Below are 15,340 nucleotides of genomic sequence, written 5' to 3'. Positions count from 1 at the left end.
GTTCACGGACTTCTGGGATCCTCAGCTACTCCCCCGCCTTGGCTGGACTTTGCCAATAAACAGGGACAGACTCCCCCACCCCTCTGTAGGGCGCTGGGAGGCAGGTCATTGCCAGGAAGCTCTGGGCCACTCCTGCCCAGATTCCCCGCCCACCTTCACTTGTCTGCTGGCCTGGTGACCGGGTCTGGGTGACCTCTCTGTCTCTCAGAAGGAACTGCTGTTCCTGGGTAAGCCAGCAGCCACTGGGAGTACCTCCACGGTAAGGTGAATACCCCCTAGGGCAGCTGGGGGTGGGGTGGGCATTGCAATGGAGCCACTTCAGGCTGAGGGGAGGAGCCAGGCCAGCTTAGCCAGGCTGGAGGCGGAGATGCCCAGTGGGCAAGTGGAGGCGGAGATGCCCAGAGGGCAAGTGCCCAGTGGGTGTGAGGACCGGGGAGACTGTGGTATGCACTATAAAAATGTAGCCTCTGCTGATGAATGCTGCCCATGCCAGGACTCATTCATCCTGGTATTTTGTATGTGTCTCAGTAAGGAGACCTAGCAGGGCCTGAGTAGGCATGATGTGGGACGAGGGCTGAGAGTTGCCTCAAAGGACATGAACAGAAGAACTTTGCAGCAGGAACCCAGATCTTTGTGGTAGAGGAGGCAACTCCTGATGGACAGGTGATGGTAGCATTCTAAAGGACCCTTGTCTTGGGGACCAGCTACCTAGATAATCTGTGGTCAGGGCAAGACAGACAGGAGCCATGGGTAGTAAAGAGGAAGGCATGGGTTTGGGAAGGTCTAGCTGGTTGCCCTGCTGTAGATTCAGCATCTTTCCTCCTCCTGGGGTTAGGGGGAGGATGGAGTGAGGGCCGAGCAGCTTGCAGAGGTATCAGCCTGGGAGGAAGGGGACCAAGCTAGGGGAGAGTTAATGAATGGGTTGCCCATGCGAGGCCCCTCAGGGCCTTGGGGAATAATATGCCAGCTGTTCAGGTTGGGAGGCTGGGCAGGGAGATTCTGCTGTGCCACCCAGTGGGGTGGAGGGGATTTGGACTCTGGTCTTTGGAGGCCCCAGAGAGGTTGTTGCTATAGAAATAGAGCAGAGTCCCTCCTGTTGTTCATACTAGCTAGCACGTCCCCTGCCATGGGTGCCTTTGTGGGCAGGGGGGTGGGGGACGTCACATACTGTGGAACCCAGGATGTGCCTTTTGAGTCTTTCCATTTATTTTTATTTTTGTTTCTTTTTCTTCCTACTTCACTTCCTCTAGAAGTGGAAAGGAAGAGAGCCCTGGGCAGGGGACGGAGGGAGGGAGGTAGGGAGAGAAAGGTAGTGTTTCTACCTGGTTGTCATTCCAGTTCATCCTTCCCTCAGCCTTCAGATGTAGCATAATAACCTCCCATATGTCCCCACGGTGGGGAGAAAACTTGGCTTCCTTATCTGGGAAATGGAGATAAAAATAACACCTAGCTCACAAGGCTACTTGGAGGATCAAATGAGAGGGGCCCACAGAATGCTCCAACACAGTGGCATAGGGCAGAGCTCCATAAATGATAGTCAATATCATTGCAGTTATAATTCCAATTATCTTTTCATGTGGACGAACCAAAAGGAATGCCAGCCCCATGAAGGACGCCAGCTGCTCCAGTCCCCTCTCCCACCAGATGTAGGGCAGCAGCAACTCACCCACTTCACTCGTGTGCCCTGCAAAGGGCTTGGCTGAAGCAGGCAGCTGCTTTTTGCAGAGATGTGTTTTAAGGCAAAAGGATCAATGCCAAACCTTCCTTCCTGTCTACCTTTTCAATGGGGACATGGGGGTGGGGCGGTGAGGGAAGAGATCCCACCCCAGTCCTTAATCCTGAGGATACAGAGGAGTTTCTGCCCCTGTCTAGGAGAACCTAAGGAAAGGGGCTTGGGTTTCCTTGAGGAAGCATGGATCAAGCTGGAGGACTGAGGCGAGGCCTCAGCTCCCAGTCAGGGTGTGAGCAAAGGGAGTAGGGAGGAATGAATGCCAGAAGCTTCTCTAGCACAGAGCCTAGTGGATTAGCCATGGGGACCCTGAAGGTTTTGAAAGAGGATATTACTACACAGAGCTCGGCTACAGAGGGAATGCATCATATTCCCTCCGAAGCTTCCTGACAGCTGCCTAAGACATCATCCTAGTCAAGACTGAACTTGAGAGGTACACAGCTGGTGCTCGGAAAATGTTCATCTCAGTGGGAAAATCACGTGTGACAGCACAGAGTCAAGAGTCGGTAGGGTGGAATGGCGGCCGGTGAGGTGTCAAGTGTTGGTGAGCCACTGGGAGGCGCTGTTGAGCAGGAGGGGGGCCAGGTGGGCAGGTGAGGCAGGTGGGGAGAACAGGGGGAGCAAAGGCCAGAGGCTGGAATTAGCTGGGTGTGAGGATCCCAGCCTGGTAGGGGTGTAGGGTGTTGGAAATTAATGTAGAATGAGGGTGGGAGACTCTGGAGGGCCTGAGAAAGGTCTGGCAACTGTCCGGAAGCTGCTGGAAGGGCCAGGTCCCGATTGGAGGGCCCCGCTGGTAACCAGGTGAGCAAGCAGCCAGTGCCTGCTTTGCCCTGCCTCCTTCCAGCCTCCCTGGAGGCTCTCACCTTTCATTTTCTTTCTCTTTTTGCCTCCTTCTGTAACTTTGTTACTCCTGTTCTATTTCACATGTCCCTGTGTGCTGCCTTCTGACCTTTCTGGCAGTAGATGGGGCATAAATAAAGAAACATATCTGGGCAGTGCTCTATCATCTACAAGTGCTTTTCCCATGACGGCATGCCATCCTCACAATCACTCCGAGCAGTAATTATTTTTTAACTTTTGATAGCCTTTCAAAAGAATGATGAAGTTAATATAAAATACACGCCTGGGGTGAAAACATTCAAAGACAGAAAAAAGAGTTTAAGAAAATTAAAAGTCCTAGTTCATACCTCTCAGTTTTCTGCTGTTTCAGTAGTGACTGGTGGGAATAGTTTGGGGCGTGGCCTCTCAGACCTGCCTTGCCCCAGACAGGAATGACTAGACTAGCATGTGTGGCTGCTGAGCACTTGAAGTAGAGCAGGTCCCAACTGCCACGTGCTGTGAGTGTAAAACATGCGTGGATTTCAAAGACTTAGTATGAAAATGGAATGTGAAATGTCTCAGCAATTTTATATTGATTTCCCCTCAAAGTGATATTTTGAATATATTGGGTTATATACATAATATATATATATTTAAAGATTTTATTTATATATTCATGAGAGGCACAGAGAGAGGCAGAGACATAGGCAGAGGGAGAAGCAAACTTTCCACAGGGAGCCCAATCCCAGGACCCCGGGATCATGACCTGAGCCAAAGGCAGACGCTCAACCACTGAGCCACCCAGGTGCCCTCATAAAATATATTATTAAATCATAAAATATATTATTAAAATTATTAATTAAATAATTATTTATAGTAATACAGAAATATCTGTTCTATATTATATATTTATATATAAATCATATTACATTATAATTAATACTTTATTAAATAATTAATTATATATGTTTAAAGATTTTATTACTTATTTTAGAGAAAGAGAGAGAGAGAGAGAGAGCAGGGGAAGGAGCAGAGGGGAAGGCAGAGAATCCCAAGCAGATATTCCACTGAGCGCAGAGCTCAACCTGGGGCTGGATCTCAAGACTCAGGAGATCATGACCTAAGCCAATCATGTCAAGTGATCATGACATCACTAGCTGATGCTTAACTGACCGAGCCACCCCGGCGCCCCGGCTTCCATTATAGTGCATAGCGTTGCTCCATTTACTGCATAGTGTTGTTCCAGACCTTTCTCTGTGATTGACATATATACACACATAAATATGTATCTATACTTGTATAAGTTCTGTAATTTCCGTTAATGAGATCAGTGGATGTCTAGTTCTCTGTAACTCGCTTTTCCACTTAAAGATTTCTCTATGAAGATCAAGATGGGTATTTTGACAGATGCAGAGACCGAGGCACAGTACACAATATGACAAACTCACTCAGCCAGTGACCAAGGCAGCACTTGAATTTGCATCCTCTAACTTCAAAACCAAGCTCTTTCTGCACACAAGGAGTTTAATGTGAGGTGCTAGGCCATGGGGAGCCATGGTGGGTTCTTGAGGAAGACAAAGGTAGGTGAAGTTTCATTAAAGGTATTAATTGAGGATGCACTGGAATGAGGACAATTGGCTCCCTCATTGCAGCCAGTTGGAAGCCAAGTCCTGGCTTCTGTGACACTGAAAAGGCTTACCTGGCATTGTCTCTTCCCTCCTCAAGATCCTTGGCCTTGGCTGGCACAGGGTGCAGGGGAGTTGGCAGCACGAGTGACCAGGCGGATGTGCTCCCATGAGAGTTCCATCCAACCCGCCCAGTTCCTCCTGGTGGTGGGGGTCCCGGTGGCGAGTGCCCTCCTTCTGCTCCAGTGTCTTCGATGGCACTGTCCTCGCCGGCTGCTGGGGGCCTGCTGGAAGCCAGATAGCCAGGAGGAGCCAGTGGCCCACCCCACACCCCTGCCAGAAGACGAGCCCTCACGAGGGTGCCCGCCGGCCACACTGCCGGAGATGGCCGCCTTCTACCAGGAGCTACACACACCCACTCAAGGCCAGACCGTCATCCGTCAGCTGATGCACAAGCTGTTGGTGTTCTCAGCTCGAGAGGTGGATCACCGTGGCGGCTGCCTGATGCTCCAGGATATGGGCATCTCTCTGCTCATCCCACCAGGTAACGGCACCTTCTCCCTCCTCAGCGTTTAGTTGTTCACTGTGTGTTGGACAAGGGCATCACACCTCAGGGAGCATCGTTCATAGACATCTCCATAATTTTGAAAATTGTTTATATTTTTAGTATGACTTTATTGACTCTAAAGATGGATGGATTACATATTTTTATGACAACTCCCTGACAGGTGGAAGTAAAGTGCCTGGTAGTAATAAACAGTGTGTTATGACAATTCTCAATACAGGAAAGTGTCTGGAGCAAGAGCACCTCTTATAGATTCCCACTAATCCCATATGGGATGGGAACAGCCCCGGAAAAAAAAGTAGGGTGACTTGCTCAGGATTACACCACAAGCCAGCTTACAGTCTTTCTCTCCTTCCACACCACCTCCCTGTGTGCCGTGTTAGGCATCCTCTCTCCTGGGCTCCTGTCCCACCTCCACTCCCATGTCCTCCGGCCCCTTCTGGGGTAGGGGTGCACCTGCCTGCCAGGCCCATCACTGCTCTTGTTTTCCCCAGGTGCTGTGGCTGTGGGCCGCCAGGAGCGGGTATCACTGATCCTGGTGTGGGACCTGTTGGACGCCCCATCACTGTCCCGAGCGCAGGGGCTGGTGAGCCCTGTGGTGGCCTGTAGCCCCCATGGGGCCTCCTTCCTGAAGCCCTGCACCCTCACATTCAAGCACTGTGCCCAGGAGCCCAGCCATGCCCGGACCTACAGCAGCAACACCACATTGCTCGATGCCAAGGTCTGGAGGCCCCTGGGGCGGCCTGGGGTGCACACCTCCCGGGATGAGTGTCGCATCCACCTCTCCCACTTCAGGTAGGCCCATGGATCCGGGCTTGCTGCCCATTTTCTCAGTCTGCCTCATCTTCGCCTTTCTGTATGGAACTGCCCCTTGATCTGTTCCAGATGGCTTGCAAATCCCATCTCTCTCTGAGTCCCCTTCCTGGTCCCACTGGCCTAGTGTGTAGAGCAGCTTGTCTCACTCCAACCCTTTCCAGGACTATGCACCCTGCTGTAGTCTCTCTACCGGTCTATGACTACCACCCCAGCCCTCTTTCTGGAAGAATCTGTCCTATCCCCACCTTTGTCTTTCTAAAATTAGCTGTCTCAGGTGCCTGGGTGGCTCAGTCAATTAAGTGTCTGCCTTCGGCTCAGGTCATGGTCCCTGGTCCTAGGATTGAGCCCCACATTAGGCTTAGTGGGAGCCTGCTTCTACCACTCCCTCTGTTCCTCCCCTCTGCTTGTGTTCTCCCTCTCCCTCAAATAAATAAATAAAATCTTTTTAAAAAAATTGTCAGTCTCTATTGTCCCTGACTGTCCCTGGACTGTCTAGGGCAGCCTATCCCCTCCAGTTCTCCAAGAGCCCCCTCCCATCTCATGCCTGTCCTTAGCTCTGATCTTTCTAGGATCTGCCTCTCCTTCCCACTGAGCAGAGCAGGGCCAGCCATGTTTGGGACCCCTCTGAAGCGTAGTGGCCCTGAGCCCACCTTCCCTGTCTCCCATGCTGGAGGGTGCGTGCTGGCTCTCTTCCCCCTCTGTGATGGTCACTGTGATGTGACTCACTCTTCGTCCCCCTACTTGCCTGACTCCCTGCCGGACTGTACATGCCCTGGACCACTCTACTGTCCCCGGCTCCTAGAGCAGTAGGAGCCAAGTGGCAGATACACTGGGGTCCCAGGGTCCCCTGTGTCAGTTCCTGTCACCGTCTCTCTCTCTGCAGCCTCTATACCTGTGTCCTGGAGGCACCCGGGGGCCGGGAGGCCCGCAAGTGGCTGCAGCTGGCAGTGTTCTGCTCGCCGCTGGCGCCGGGGCAGTCCCACTTGCAGCTGCGCATCTACTTTCTCAACAACACACCGTGCGCCCTGCAGTGGGCCATGGCCAATGAGCAGCCCCACGGTGGGCGTCTGCGCGGGCCCTGCCAACTCTTTGACTTCACAGGGGCCCGAGGGGACCAGTGCCTGAAGCTCACGTACATCTCTGAGGGTGAGGGAGGTGGGCCGGGGTGGGGGGGCCGGGCAGCAAGGAGCCCTAGGAGAGGGAGGGGCCTGGGCCACCCCTGCTGAGAAATCTGGGAACCTCAGGTTTTTTCTGGAGGCTCCTAGGCAGGCAACAGCTTCAAGGGGACCTCTGGCTTCTGCTGCTGCCTGCAGGAGCCCCAGGCTCTGTTCATTCCTGTCCTCTGTGGCCCATTTAGCTCTGGGCCCCTCTGTGGGGGGACAGGTGGATGTATGGTGGGGTGAGGGGAGGGGAGGATTTTATTGTCCCACCTGGCTGGGGCTGGTGTCCCAGGAGGAGTCCCAGTCTTCTCTGCCCTCCTTCCTCTGTGGCATGGGTTGCTGCACTTGCTTAGGGAGCCTAGGACGTCCGTGTGGTTCGTGGACGGGGCACAGCTGCATGGCTGCTCCTGGAGGGAGTGGAAGGGAGGCGGGAGGTCTGTGTGCTGTGTGTGTGGAGGAGGTGTGTGGTGGTAGGAGAAGACTGTTCACAGGGTCTCTATCCAGGCCCTGAGGACTCTCATCCACTTGAGACACCCTCCCACTTTCACTCCCGCCTCATCCCTCCCCACGGCACCCTGCGTGACACCTGCCGCAGAGAAGCCCTCCTCAAACACTTGTGGAAGACCCCGCTTCTGAGGCCCTCCGCTCTGCCTCCTCCCCAGGTTGGGAGAACGTGGACGAGAGCAGCTGCCAGCTGGTTCCCCATCTCCACATCTGGCACGGAAAGTGCCCCTTCCGTTCCTTCTGCTTCAGGAGAAAAGCAGGTAGTCCAGGAGACCCAGCTCACCTCCTGCCCTGTCTCTTCCCCGCAACCCCTACTCCTCTTCTCTCCTGCTCTCCCCTCCCCTCCCCTCTGCAGCTCCTTATCCAGTCAGGCATGCATGCACACCTTCTCTAAAAGATCAGCCACAACTGATCTTTGTAGAGAGAAAGAGGGAGTGTCCTGCCCAACGTCTTCAGATTTCGAAAGCCTGCCACCTCTGCCTGTGGGGTTCCCCTGACTTCTCCCTCTCTTATCTGCCATGTCCTCTCCTCTTTGTAGCCAGTGAAAGTGTTAACTGCTCAGCACTTGCCAGTGAGATCATCGTCACCATGCACACCTTCCAGGATGTGAGTTGGAGCTGAGGGGCAAAGGAAGGGCAGGGCCTGGGAGAGCCCTGGGCAAAGGGGGTGAGGGGTCTGGTGCCCGGTAAGCATGGCCCTGATCACATAATCAAGCAGGTGGATGGCATTCTTCCAGGGGCTGAGACCACCTGGCCTCCAACTTACCCTTCATCCCTGACTCTCTCTTGTCTGTCCATAAATGAATCCAGTAGGAGGGTAAAAGAGTCAAACCCCAGATTCTTAGCTTAGAGGAACCTGGACATCAAAGAAAAGCGGGTTCTTCCTAGGCTGACTGTCTGTTTCTAAGAGATGATGTTGTGTCTCAGTGTGGAGGGTGACCAGGGAGGGGGGCTTGAGTAGGTGGGATGGGAGTTAAAAAACCCACCCTCCCAAGGGGAAAGAGTTGAGGGGTTGAGGGTCTTTGCGGAACCGTGGAGGCGTCTTAGTGGAGAATAAGCCAGTACCTCTCAGGTTGTCACCTGCAAGGAGGGACCATAGGATGGAGGGAAGGAGACACATGTGCCTGAGTTCAATTTCCTATGTTTGGCTGACTTTTCCCTGCCCCATGACCTCACTCAGACTTTTGGTGTCTTAGGGTGCACCTGTTAAGTCTTCATATCTCAACTCCCACAGAACTCAGTAGGCAGACATAAAGCTGGAAGTTCTGGGGTCAGGGAAGCAGAATGGAGGGGATCCTAGGTGGGGTAGGGCCGTATCTCCTGGTAGAGTAGCTCTGGGTGACAGGCTGAAGGATATGAGGAATGGTTCTTCTCAGGGGATGTCTCATGATCCCTAAGTGTATTTCTGACCCTCTCCTGGCTCAGGGCTTAGAGACCAAGTACATGGAAATCCTCAGATTCCAGGCATCAGAGGAAGAATCCTGGGCGGTGCCTCCCCCTGTCTCTCAACCACCCCCATGCAACAGGTGAGGTGGGTTGCTTGGGTTGCTGGCTGAGGGATGTTTGTGATTCCTCCCCTGTGCCCTGCAGGGCGCATACACCATTCATGGTGCCTGTTGAACAGACTGGGTTTCTCTGATCCTCCCTTCTGAGAACTCCACCTCCCTGGCCCCAGGCTGCCTCCAGAGCTCTTTGAACAGCTGCAGATGTTGTTGGAACCAAACAGCATCACAGGCAATGACTGGCGTCGACTGGCCTCCCACCTGGGGCTCTGCGGCATGAAAATCCGGTAAGAAGGGCGAAGTCTGTGGATGGGACGGGGGGGGACTGGGGTGGGGGCGGGGGTTCCTGGGACACCTTGAGGACTATAGCACAGACAAGGAGTCAACTTAAAAGTTAGGGAATGGCTATGCCCCACCCTGTTCCCCATAATAGAGCAGCTCCTTTTATTTATTACTATATTCTCACTACCTACAATGATGCCTGGCTCATGAGTAGGTACTCAATAAATATTTAAAAATGAATCAATTAAAATGTAAGTCAGTGGGTACATATTGAGTGCTTAACACGCTGTGCCCTGAGGGGTAGAAGGCGGACTATAAGATAATGTGGATAAAGCATGTAGTTGAGTGCCTGGCATATGTTCATTCAATAAATGGTAATAATAATACTACGGGCAATGCAACCATGGTCTCTGTCAACAGCAATCAGTAGGAGAACAATTCTGAGCTAAGCTCCAGAACACAGACTGTGAGTGCAGTAGTCAGGAAGGACTTCACCCAGGCGATGGGGCTAGAACTGGACCCAGCTGAAAGTAGAGCAGATTTAAAAATCATCTACGTATTAAACATTTATCAAGTACTCACTATATTCTGGAAAACTATGCTAAACATTGGAATACAAGATGAATGAGACCTGGCTCCAGCATCCAGGAACTCATACTATAGTAAGGGATACAGAGAGCTTAAGATAAAGGCAGAGCCCTTTATGCCTTATTGTATATTGTATAATAAGGCACATTATACATGTATATATACAATAAGGCATGTATAGCAATGTTGTATAGCAAGTTGCAAACAGAGACACAAAACAGCTAAAGCAAGAATAATAAAGAAGGTGGGGTAGCTATGAGCAGAAGTCTGAACTGGGGGTTGCAGAATGGTCTCTTCCACCTACAGGTGGGAATTAGAAAGGGCGTTAGGGAGGAGGTAGGGAAGTAGGGAGAAGCCACTCTGTTGGGAGGGAGTAGCACAGCTAGTTGTGGGTGTGGTGTGTGCAAGGTGGGAAAGGAAAAGGCCCACAGCTGGAAGGTTCAGGATGAGAGCTAGGAGCAAAGAGCAGAAAAACAAAAACAAAAACAAAAACAAAAAAACAACCCAGCACCATCAAGTTGTGGATGAGCTTAGCACCCGGAGTACAGGCTTGGTTAGTACTGGAAAGAGACTCTGGAAGGTTTTTGAGCAGAGGAGGGTCCTGGAGAAGCCATGGTTTAGAACACCTGTTTCCTCACCAGTGGGCAGGATGTGGTGGCCTGGGGGAGAGGGAGGAGGAGGGGACAGTGTGTTTGGGGTCGGGGACCTGGAGAAAGCAATTCCAGACGGTCAGAGCTGGAAGCACCCTTAGAGGCCCCACTAGTCCGAGCCCTGGGTGAAAAGGAGGAACCCCGGGTCTAGAGAGAAGTAGCCGCTGAGCCAGGGCAACCTCAGGTCTCAAGGTTCCGGGCCCTCCCCAATACTCCAGCCCCCTGGAAAGCAGGTGGGAGCCGGAGGCGGCCGGAGCCGGGGGAGGGGGTGGATCTGGCCCCAGAGCACCCACCACCCCGCATCCCGGCCAGGTTCCTGTCCTGCCAACGCAGCCCGGCCGCAGCCATCCTGGAGCTGTTTGAGGAGCAGAACGGCAGCTTGCAGGAGCTGCACTACCTCATGACGGTCATGGAGCGGCTGGACTGCGCCTCGGCCATCCAGAACTACCTGAGCCTGAGCGGCAGCCCAGCGCCGCTCCGCGGGGGCGCGCACGAGAATCCGGGCCTGGAGCTGGACGAGAAGCTCTGAGCGCCCTCGGGGGTGGGCTGGGGTGGGGATGCTGTCCGCAGCGCTCAGGGCATGGGGCGGGCACAAGGCAAACGCAGCAGGCGCCCCTGGCCGCGCCCCCCATCTCATCAGAACCCTCGGCGGTGCCTGGGACCACCGTGAGGCCAGAGGCCGTTGCCAGCCTCCCGGGGTGCGGGTGCGTGGGGACCGCGCTGGCCATCCGCTTGGTCCTGCCAACAGGTGCCATCCTGGGCGGCAGGGGGCGCAGGAGCCCAGGAGATGGTCCGGCGGGCCAGGCTCCAAGAAGCTCTTTCCAGACCAGCGGACTATAGGCACTCCTATTGCACTCCTTGGGGATTGGCCGGTGCACAGGGATTCACAGAGGCTTTGTGATACCCAGCATCGGACTGGGTATCCCAGGGAACCCTGGCGGAGGTGGGGCGTGGAGCTTGACAAACTCACAGTTCTCAGTGTGAGAGTCAAGATGCCCTCGTGGGCCGAGGGCCAACTCCAGAACAGCAGTGCCCTGTGGTTAGGCCACGTGGGCTTGGGATGAACAGATGTGTTTTAGGAGCCGAGAGGGAGGCAGCCAGTGTGGGCTGGAGCAGTGGGAAGGCTTCATGGAGGATGTTGGAGAGAGGGTACCAACATGTAGAGTGGCTCAACCATCTTTGTGGGGGAGGGGGGCCAGGAGAAGGGGATGGTGTCTGGACTTCCAGTGGTTGCCGAGAGTGAGCATGGGTACTGAGGCCTTAAGGAGCCCAGCCGGGTGGGTGTGAGGGAGGGCCAGAGTTCAAGGTCAGCCGTGCCTGGCTGTTCACCTGTCTCCCTTGTCTTCTTTGTCTCTGTCTTCCCATCCTTGTCTTGGCTCCCTCTCTCTCTGCCATTATCTCTGTAATAAAACATCAAAACGGAAAAGAAATTTCAAGATTAACATTCGTGGCCAACCTCTTTACCTCTTTATCTGGAACTGTGTGAGTTTTTGGTTTCTCTGACTTTGTTTTGCTGCCACCATTTCCTGTAGCCTCTGCATCCCTGAATCTGTCTGTCTGTTGCTCTGACTTAGCACCTTTCTCTCTCTCTACAGAGTCACCATGCCTGCCTTCAAGGGTTTCCTTCACTCTTTGAAACCCTCCGTCAGTCCCCTCAGGCAATGTCTCTAAACCAATGTTATGTATCAAAGGTAGTGAAAGGACACTGGGCTACCCTAGGAAGGGGAAGGGGTAGGTGGGATTTTACCCCATGAATCAAGATCCAGTCAAGGGTCAGGAAATAAACGATGGGGATGAAAGAACATACTATTCAGTCAACAAATATTTATTCAGTGCCTACTATGTGTTAGACTCTGTACAGAAAAGAGATCAGTGGGCTGGGTGGAGCCTGGAAAGAGAATAAAGGATTTGACTCGGTTCTAGTAGTGCTTTTGTTTGCAAACAGGTGTTGATTTTTTTTAAGGGCAGGCAAGCAATCTCTCTGGCAACACTAACAATTTGCTTTTGTATTAAAAGATATTAAAGCTTTTTTTCAGTGATAAACAATATTGTATAATAAAATATGAAAATTACCTTTCTTTGTTACTAACCGTATTTTGCTCAGATTGATAAATTTGGATGTGGGTATGAATGGTTTTGTTTGGTCAAATTATGGGGGCAGGTGGGAGGGAAGCATTTTGTAGATTGTGCTTCCAGGATGAAAATTGTCTGGGAAATTAGGAAGGCTCACTTCCCTTTCTGTTAGAAGTGAGCCCTCAGGGTGAGGCCCTTCCCCCTCCTCCCTCTTTCATTGTGTACCACCCTCCTGGTTGGTCTCTTGGCCTTCCGCACTTCCTTGGCTCAGGATGGGGCTGCTAAGAGCATCTTTCTCTCCTCGGGTCCCGGTTTCTTCCTTGCTCTTCACACCAGCTCAAGGCATCTTTATTTGGTGCTCCTCTCTCTCTCTCCTGAAACAAGTCCTTTTAAGAGTTTCAGGTCTTCTGGAATTGTGCATAGAAATCACAGGGTTTTCCTTGCTGGGACAGAATGCCTTCTGGCCCCTGCTCTAATTCCTCAGAATGGGCTAGTAGTGCCTAGAAAGAGATGCTTGGAAGTCTTGGGGTAAGTGTCAGGCTGCCCCATCCCTGGAGGAAGGATCCTTCCTTTCTTCAATCAGACTTGCTTGGCATGTATCTGCAGCTCCCAAAGCCAAGAGCTGGTGTGTTCCAGGGGGCATTAGGAGACTTAGTGCTCAGCCTGGGCTCTAGCGCTAATTGGTATAGCTCTAACCTCTGTGGCTTCAGACTCCTCACCCTTGAATGAAGCAGCCATGTTTGAGGCTCTCTGAGGACCTTCTTTTGATTCCATGGGCTTGAGTAGAGATGTCACACTGGTGACCCCGGGGACATCCACTTCAGAAATTTTTCTCGTGTATTGCCTTTGAATAGAGCCATTGGTCAGTGCTTGTGGCCTTACCTCTGGCCCTTTTTCTGGTAGGCCACCTGCCTGCCTCCTAAAACACCAAACTCGTGACTTCTGCTCTTACACATGTTGTAGGCCCCTGCCTAAACTTCCTTCTGTTGCGTTTAGAGCTGGCAGGGGAATAAGCAGGAGGTTGGCCTAGGTCTGTAGGGTTAGGAGCTCTAGGGTTCAGAGGTAACCTGTGTCTTCAGCACCCCAACTGCCTGCTGAGTGATGCTATTACTAATGTATGGGTTCATGGTGTCCAACAGAAATGTAGTGAAAGCCATATGTTTGATTCTGTGTTTTCTAATAATCACACACACACAAAAATGTAAAAAGGAACAGGTAAAGTCAGTCAATATATTTTGTTTAAACTAATATGTCCAGAGTATTATAATTTCCACATGTAATCAATATTAAGAATATTAATGGCATATTTTATATTCTTTTTTCATAAAGTATTTGGACTCTGGTACATAGTTTACAATTACAGCATACCTTGATTTGTATTGAACATGTGTTAAATTTTTGTTGGAAATATTTGGTCAATATTTAGCTTTCATAAAATTTATGGCTTAAAAAGTATACTTGTGTAACAAGTTAAATAAGCTAAAATTTTTTGAAAATGAAATTAGGCATAAATGTTAAAACTTAAATCAATTGAAATAAAATGAGAATTCAAGGGCATCTGGGTGGCTCAGTCATTTAAATATCTGGCTTTTGATTTGGGCTCAGGTCATGATCTCAGGGTTCTAGGATTGAGCCCTGCATGCTTTTCTCTTCCTTTCCCTCTTCCCCTCCCTCTACTCAAGCTCTCTCTCTCTCTCTCTCTCTCTCTCTCCTTCCCTCTAAATAAATAAATAAATAAATAAATAAAATCTTAAAAAAAATAAAAATTCAGTTCCTTAGTTGCACTAAGCACACTTCAAGAGCTATGTGTGCCTTGTGGATACTGTAATGAGTAGCACAGGTCTGGGTTATGGATTCACCTGGGCATAACTATATCATAATTTAACCATTCACTCATTCATTCATAAAACATTTACTGAATACCTGTCCTGCCCAAAATGTTGTTTATAAAAATTCAATGATGAAGAGCACTCTTGTTCTGTAGGAGCTCCTGGGATGGGAGAAATCTGAGAGAAAGGGCAGGTTTTCCCCCTCCCTGTGTGTACCTGACTCAAGAAGGAAATGGAAGATGAAGCCTAGGTAGACTCTCTGCTGCAGGCTCACTCTGCAGTGTAGTGGAGAGGCCATGGATTCAGAGTCAGGTGTTCCCGACCCAGCACGTCAGGTAGGTTCTCAGTTGCTGACAACAGGATCCACTCTGGCTGAGGACTGTAGACAGGGGATTTTATCTTGAAGGATAAACAATCATTTGGAGGGCTGAGAAATAGGGTTGAGGTAAAGTGTCTGGGAACAATACCCTAAACTGTGCTATAGAACCAGCCCAAGGGGGAAACCAGTACTGCTGTGTCTGCTACTACTGAGCACTGGATAGCAGGAACCCAGCATGAGATCACAGCCACTTCTGCCAGCACCAGTGCCTCTTCTGAACTGGAAACCAGCCCTCCAAAGGCTGAGGTTCTGGGTTATTCATGTCAGCACACATGGAAGCTCCATGTGCTATGTGCTTCTTCATGCTACCCATTTTTGAATCATATCTCAAGTGGGGACGTAAGACTGTCAGAATTCAGATCACTTCTCAAATACTAGCTGCAAAGGAGTCTGGAAATTTGGATTCTGACTTTAATATTGGAGAGGTAGGATTCATTGCAAGCAAATATTCCCAAATATGGGAAAAAGCTGCTCAAAAGTCAATGGACAGCCACGAATACAACAGATGTCCACTATGGTGTGGTTAGTGCTGGGGTTCCTGGCAGCAAACTCTCTTCGCAAGAAGAGTCACCCTCTGAGCAGATTCCTGTGTGAGTCTGTTGACCTTAGAACCTTCTCAATAAAGCATGACCGCACACATCCCTCGGGATGGCTTCCATGCCCAAATTCGAGTCTGTGGTCTAGGATCAGGCCTTGCCATGCTTTGTGAGTATGCAGCAAGAGCTCACTGACAGTGGTGAACGAATTTATCCAGTCCCTTGTATAACCCCACATACTATCCTGTGCTGCAGAGGCTGAAAACTGAACTTACATTTCCCAG

General features: G+C 51.2%; 1 protein-coding gene across 4 annotated transcripts; it reads left to right on the top strand.

Moving 5' to 3' along the window:
• Positions 1-3: 3 nt before the first annotated feature.
• On the top strand, positions 4-13,869 carry UNC5CL (unc-5 family C-terminal like). Of its 4 annotated transcripts, none has more exons than XM_025990868.2 (9): positions 7-259; positions 4,274-4,717; positions 5,233-5,533; positions 6,438-6,700; positions 7,377-7,478; positions 7,757-7,824; positions 8,643-8,743; positions 8,893-9,006; positions 10,552-13,869. In XM_025990868.2, exons 2-9 carry the CDS (start codon positions 4,333-4,335, stop codon positions 10,766-10,768), a joined length of 1,551 nt encoding a protein of 516 aa, XP_025846653.2. In that variant the 5' UTR covers positions 7-259; positions 4,274-4,332; the 3' UTR covers positions 10,769-13,869. The 4 variants fall into 4 exon arrangements, 2 of the variants coding, with proteins under 2 accessions (XP_025846653.2, XP_025846655.2); XM_025990870.2 differs by having other exon boundaries at positions 7-264; XR_011996148.1 differs by lacking the exon at positions 8,643-8,743 and having other exon boundaries at positions 4-4,717; positions 7,219-7,478; positions 8,808-9,006; positions 10,552-10,575.
• The last annotated feature ends 1,471 nt before the right edge of the window (positions 13,870-15,340 follow it).

Source organism: Vulpes vulpes, chromosome 1 (assembly GCF_048418805.1).
Source record: "Vulpes vulpes isolate BD-2025 chromosome 1, VulVul3, whole genome shotgun sequence".
NCBI lineage: Eukaryota > Metazoa > Chordata > Mammalia > Carnivora > Canidae > Vulpes > Vulpes vulpes.
This window is presented reverse-complemented; position numbering and strand designations above follow the sequence as displayed.

What these genes read in the sequence shown, in the direction of transcription:
- UNC5CL (XM_025990868.2), top strand. Translation starts at nt 4,333, where the DNA reads ATGTGCTCCCATGAGAGTTCCATCCAACCCGCCCAGTTCCTCCTGGTG. An exon ending in CTCTCTGCTCATCCCACCAG is followed by an intron (nt 4,718 to 5,232) that starts GTAACGGCACCT and finishes TGTTTTCCCCAG; the next exon opens with GTGCTGTGGCTGTGGGCCGC. An exon ending in GCTCACGTACATCTCTGAGG is followed by an intron (nt 6,701 to 7,376) that starts GTGAGGGAGGTG and finishes CCTCCTCCCCAG; the next exon opens with GTTGGGAGAACGTGGACGAG.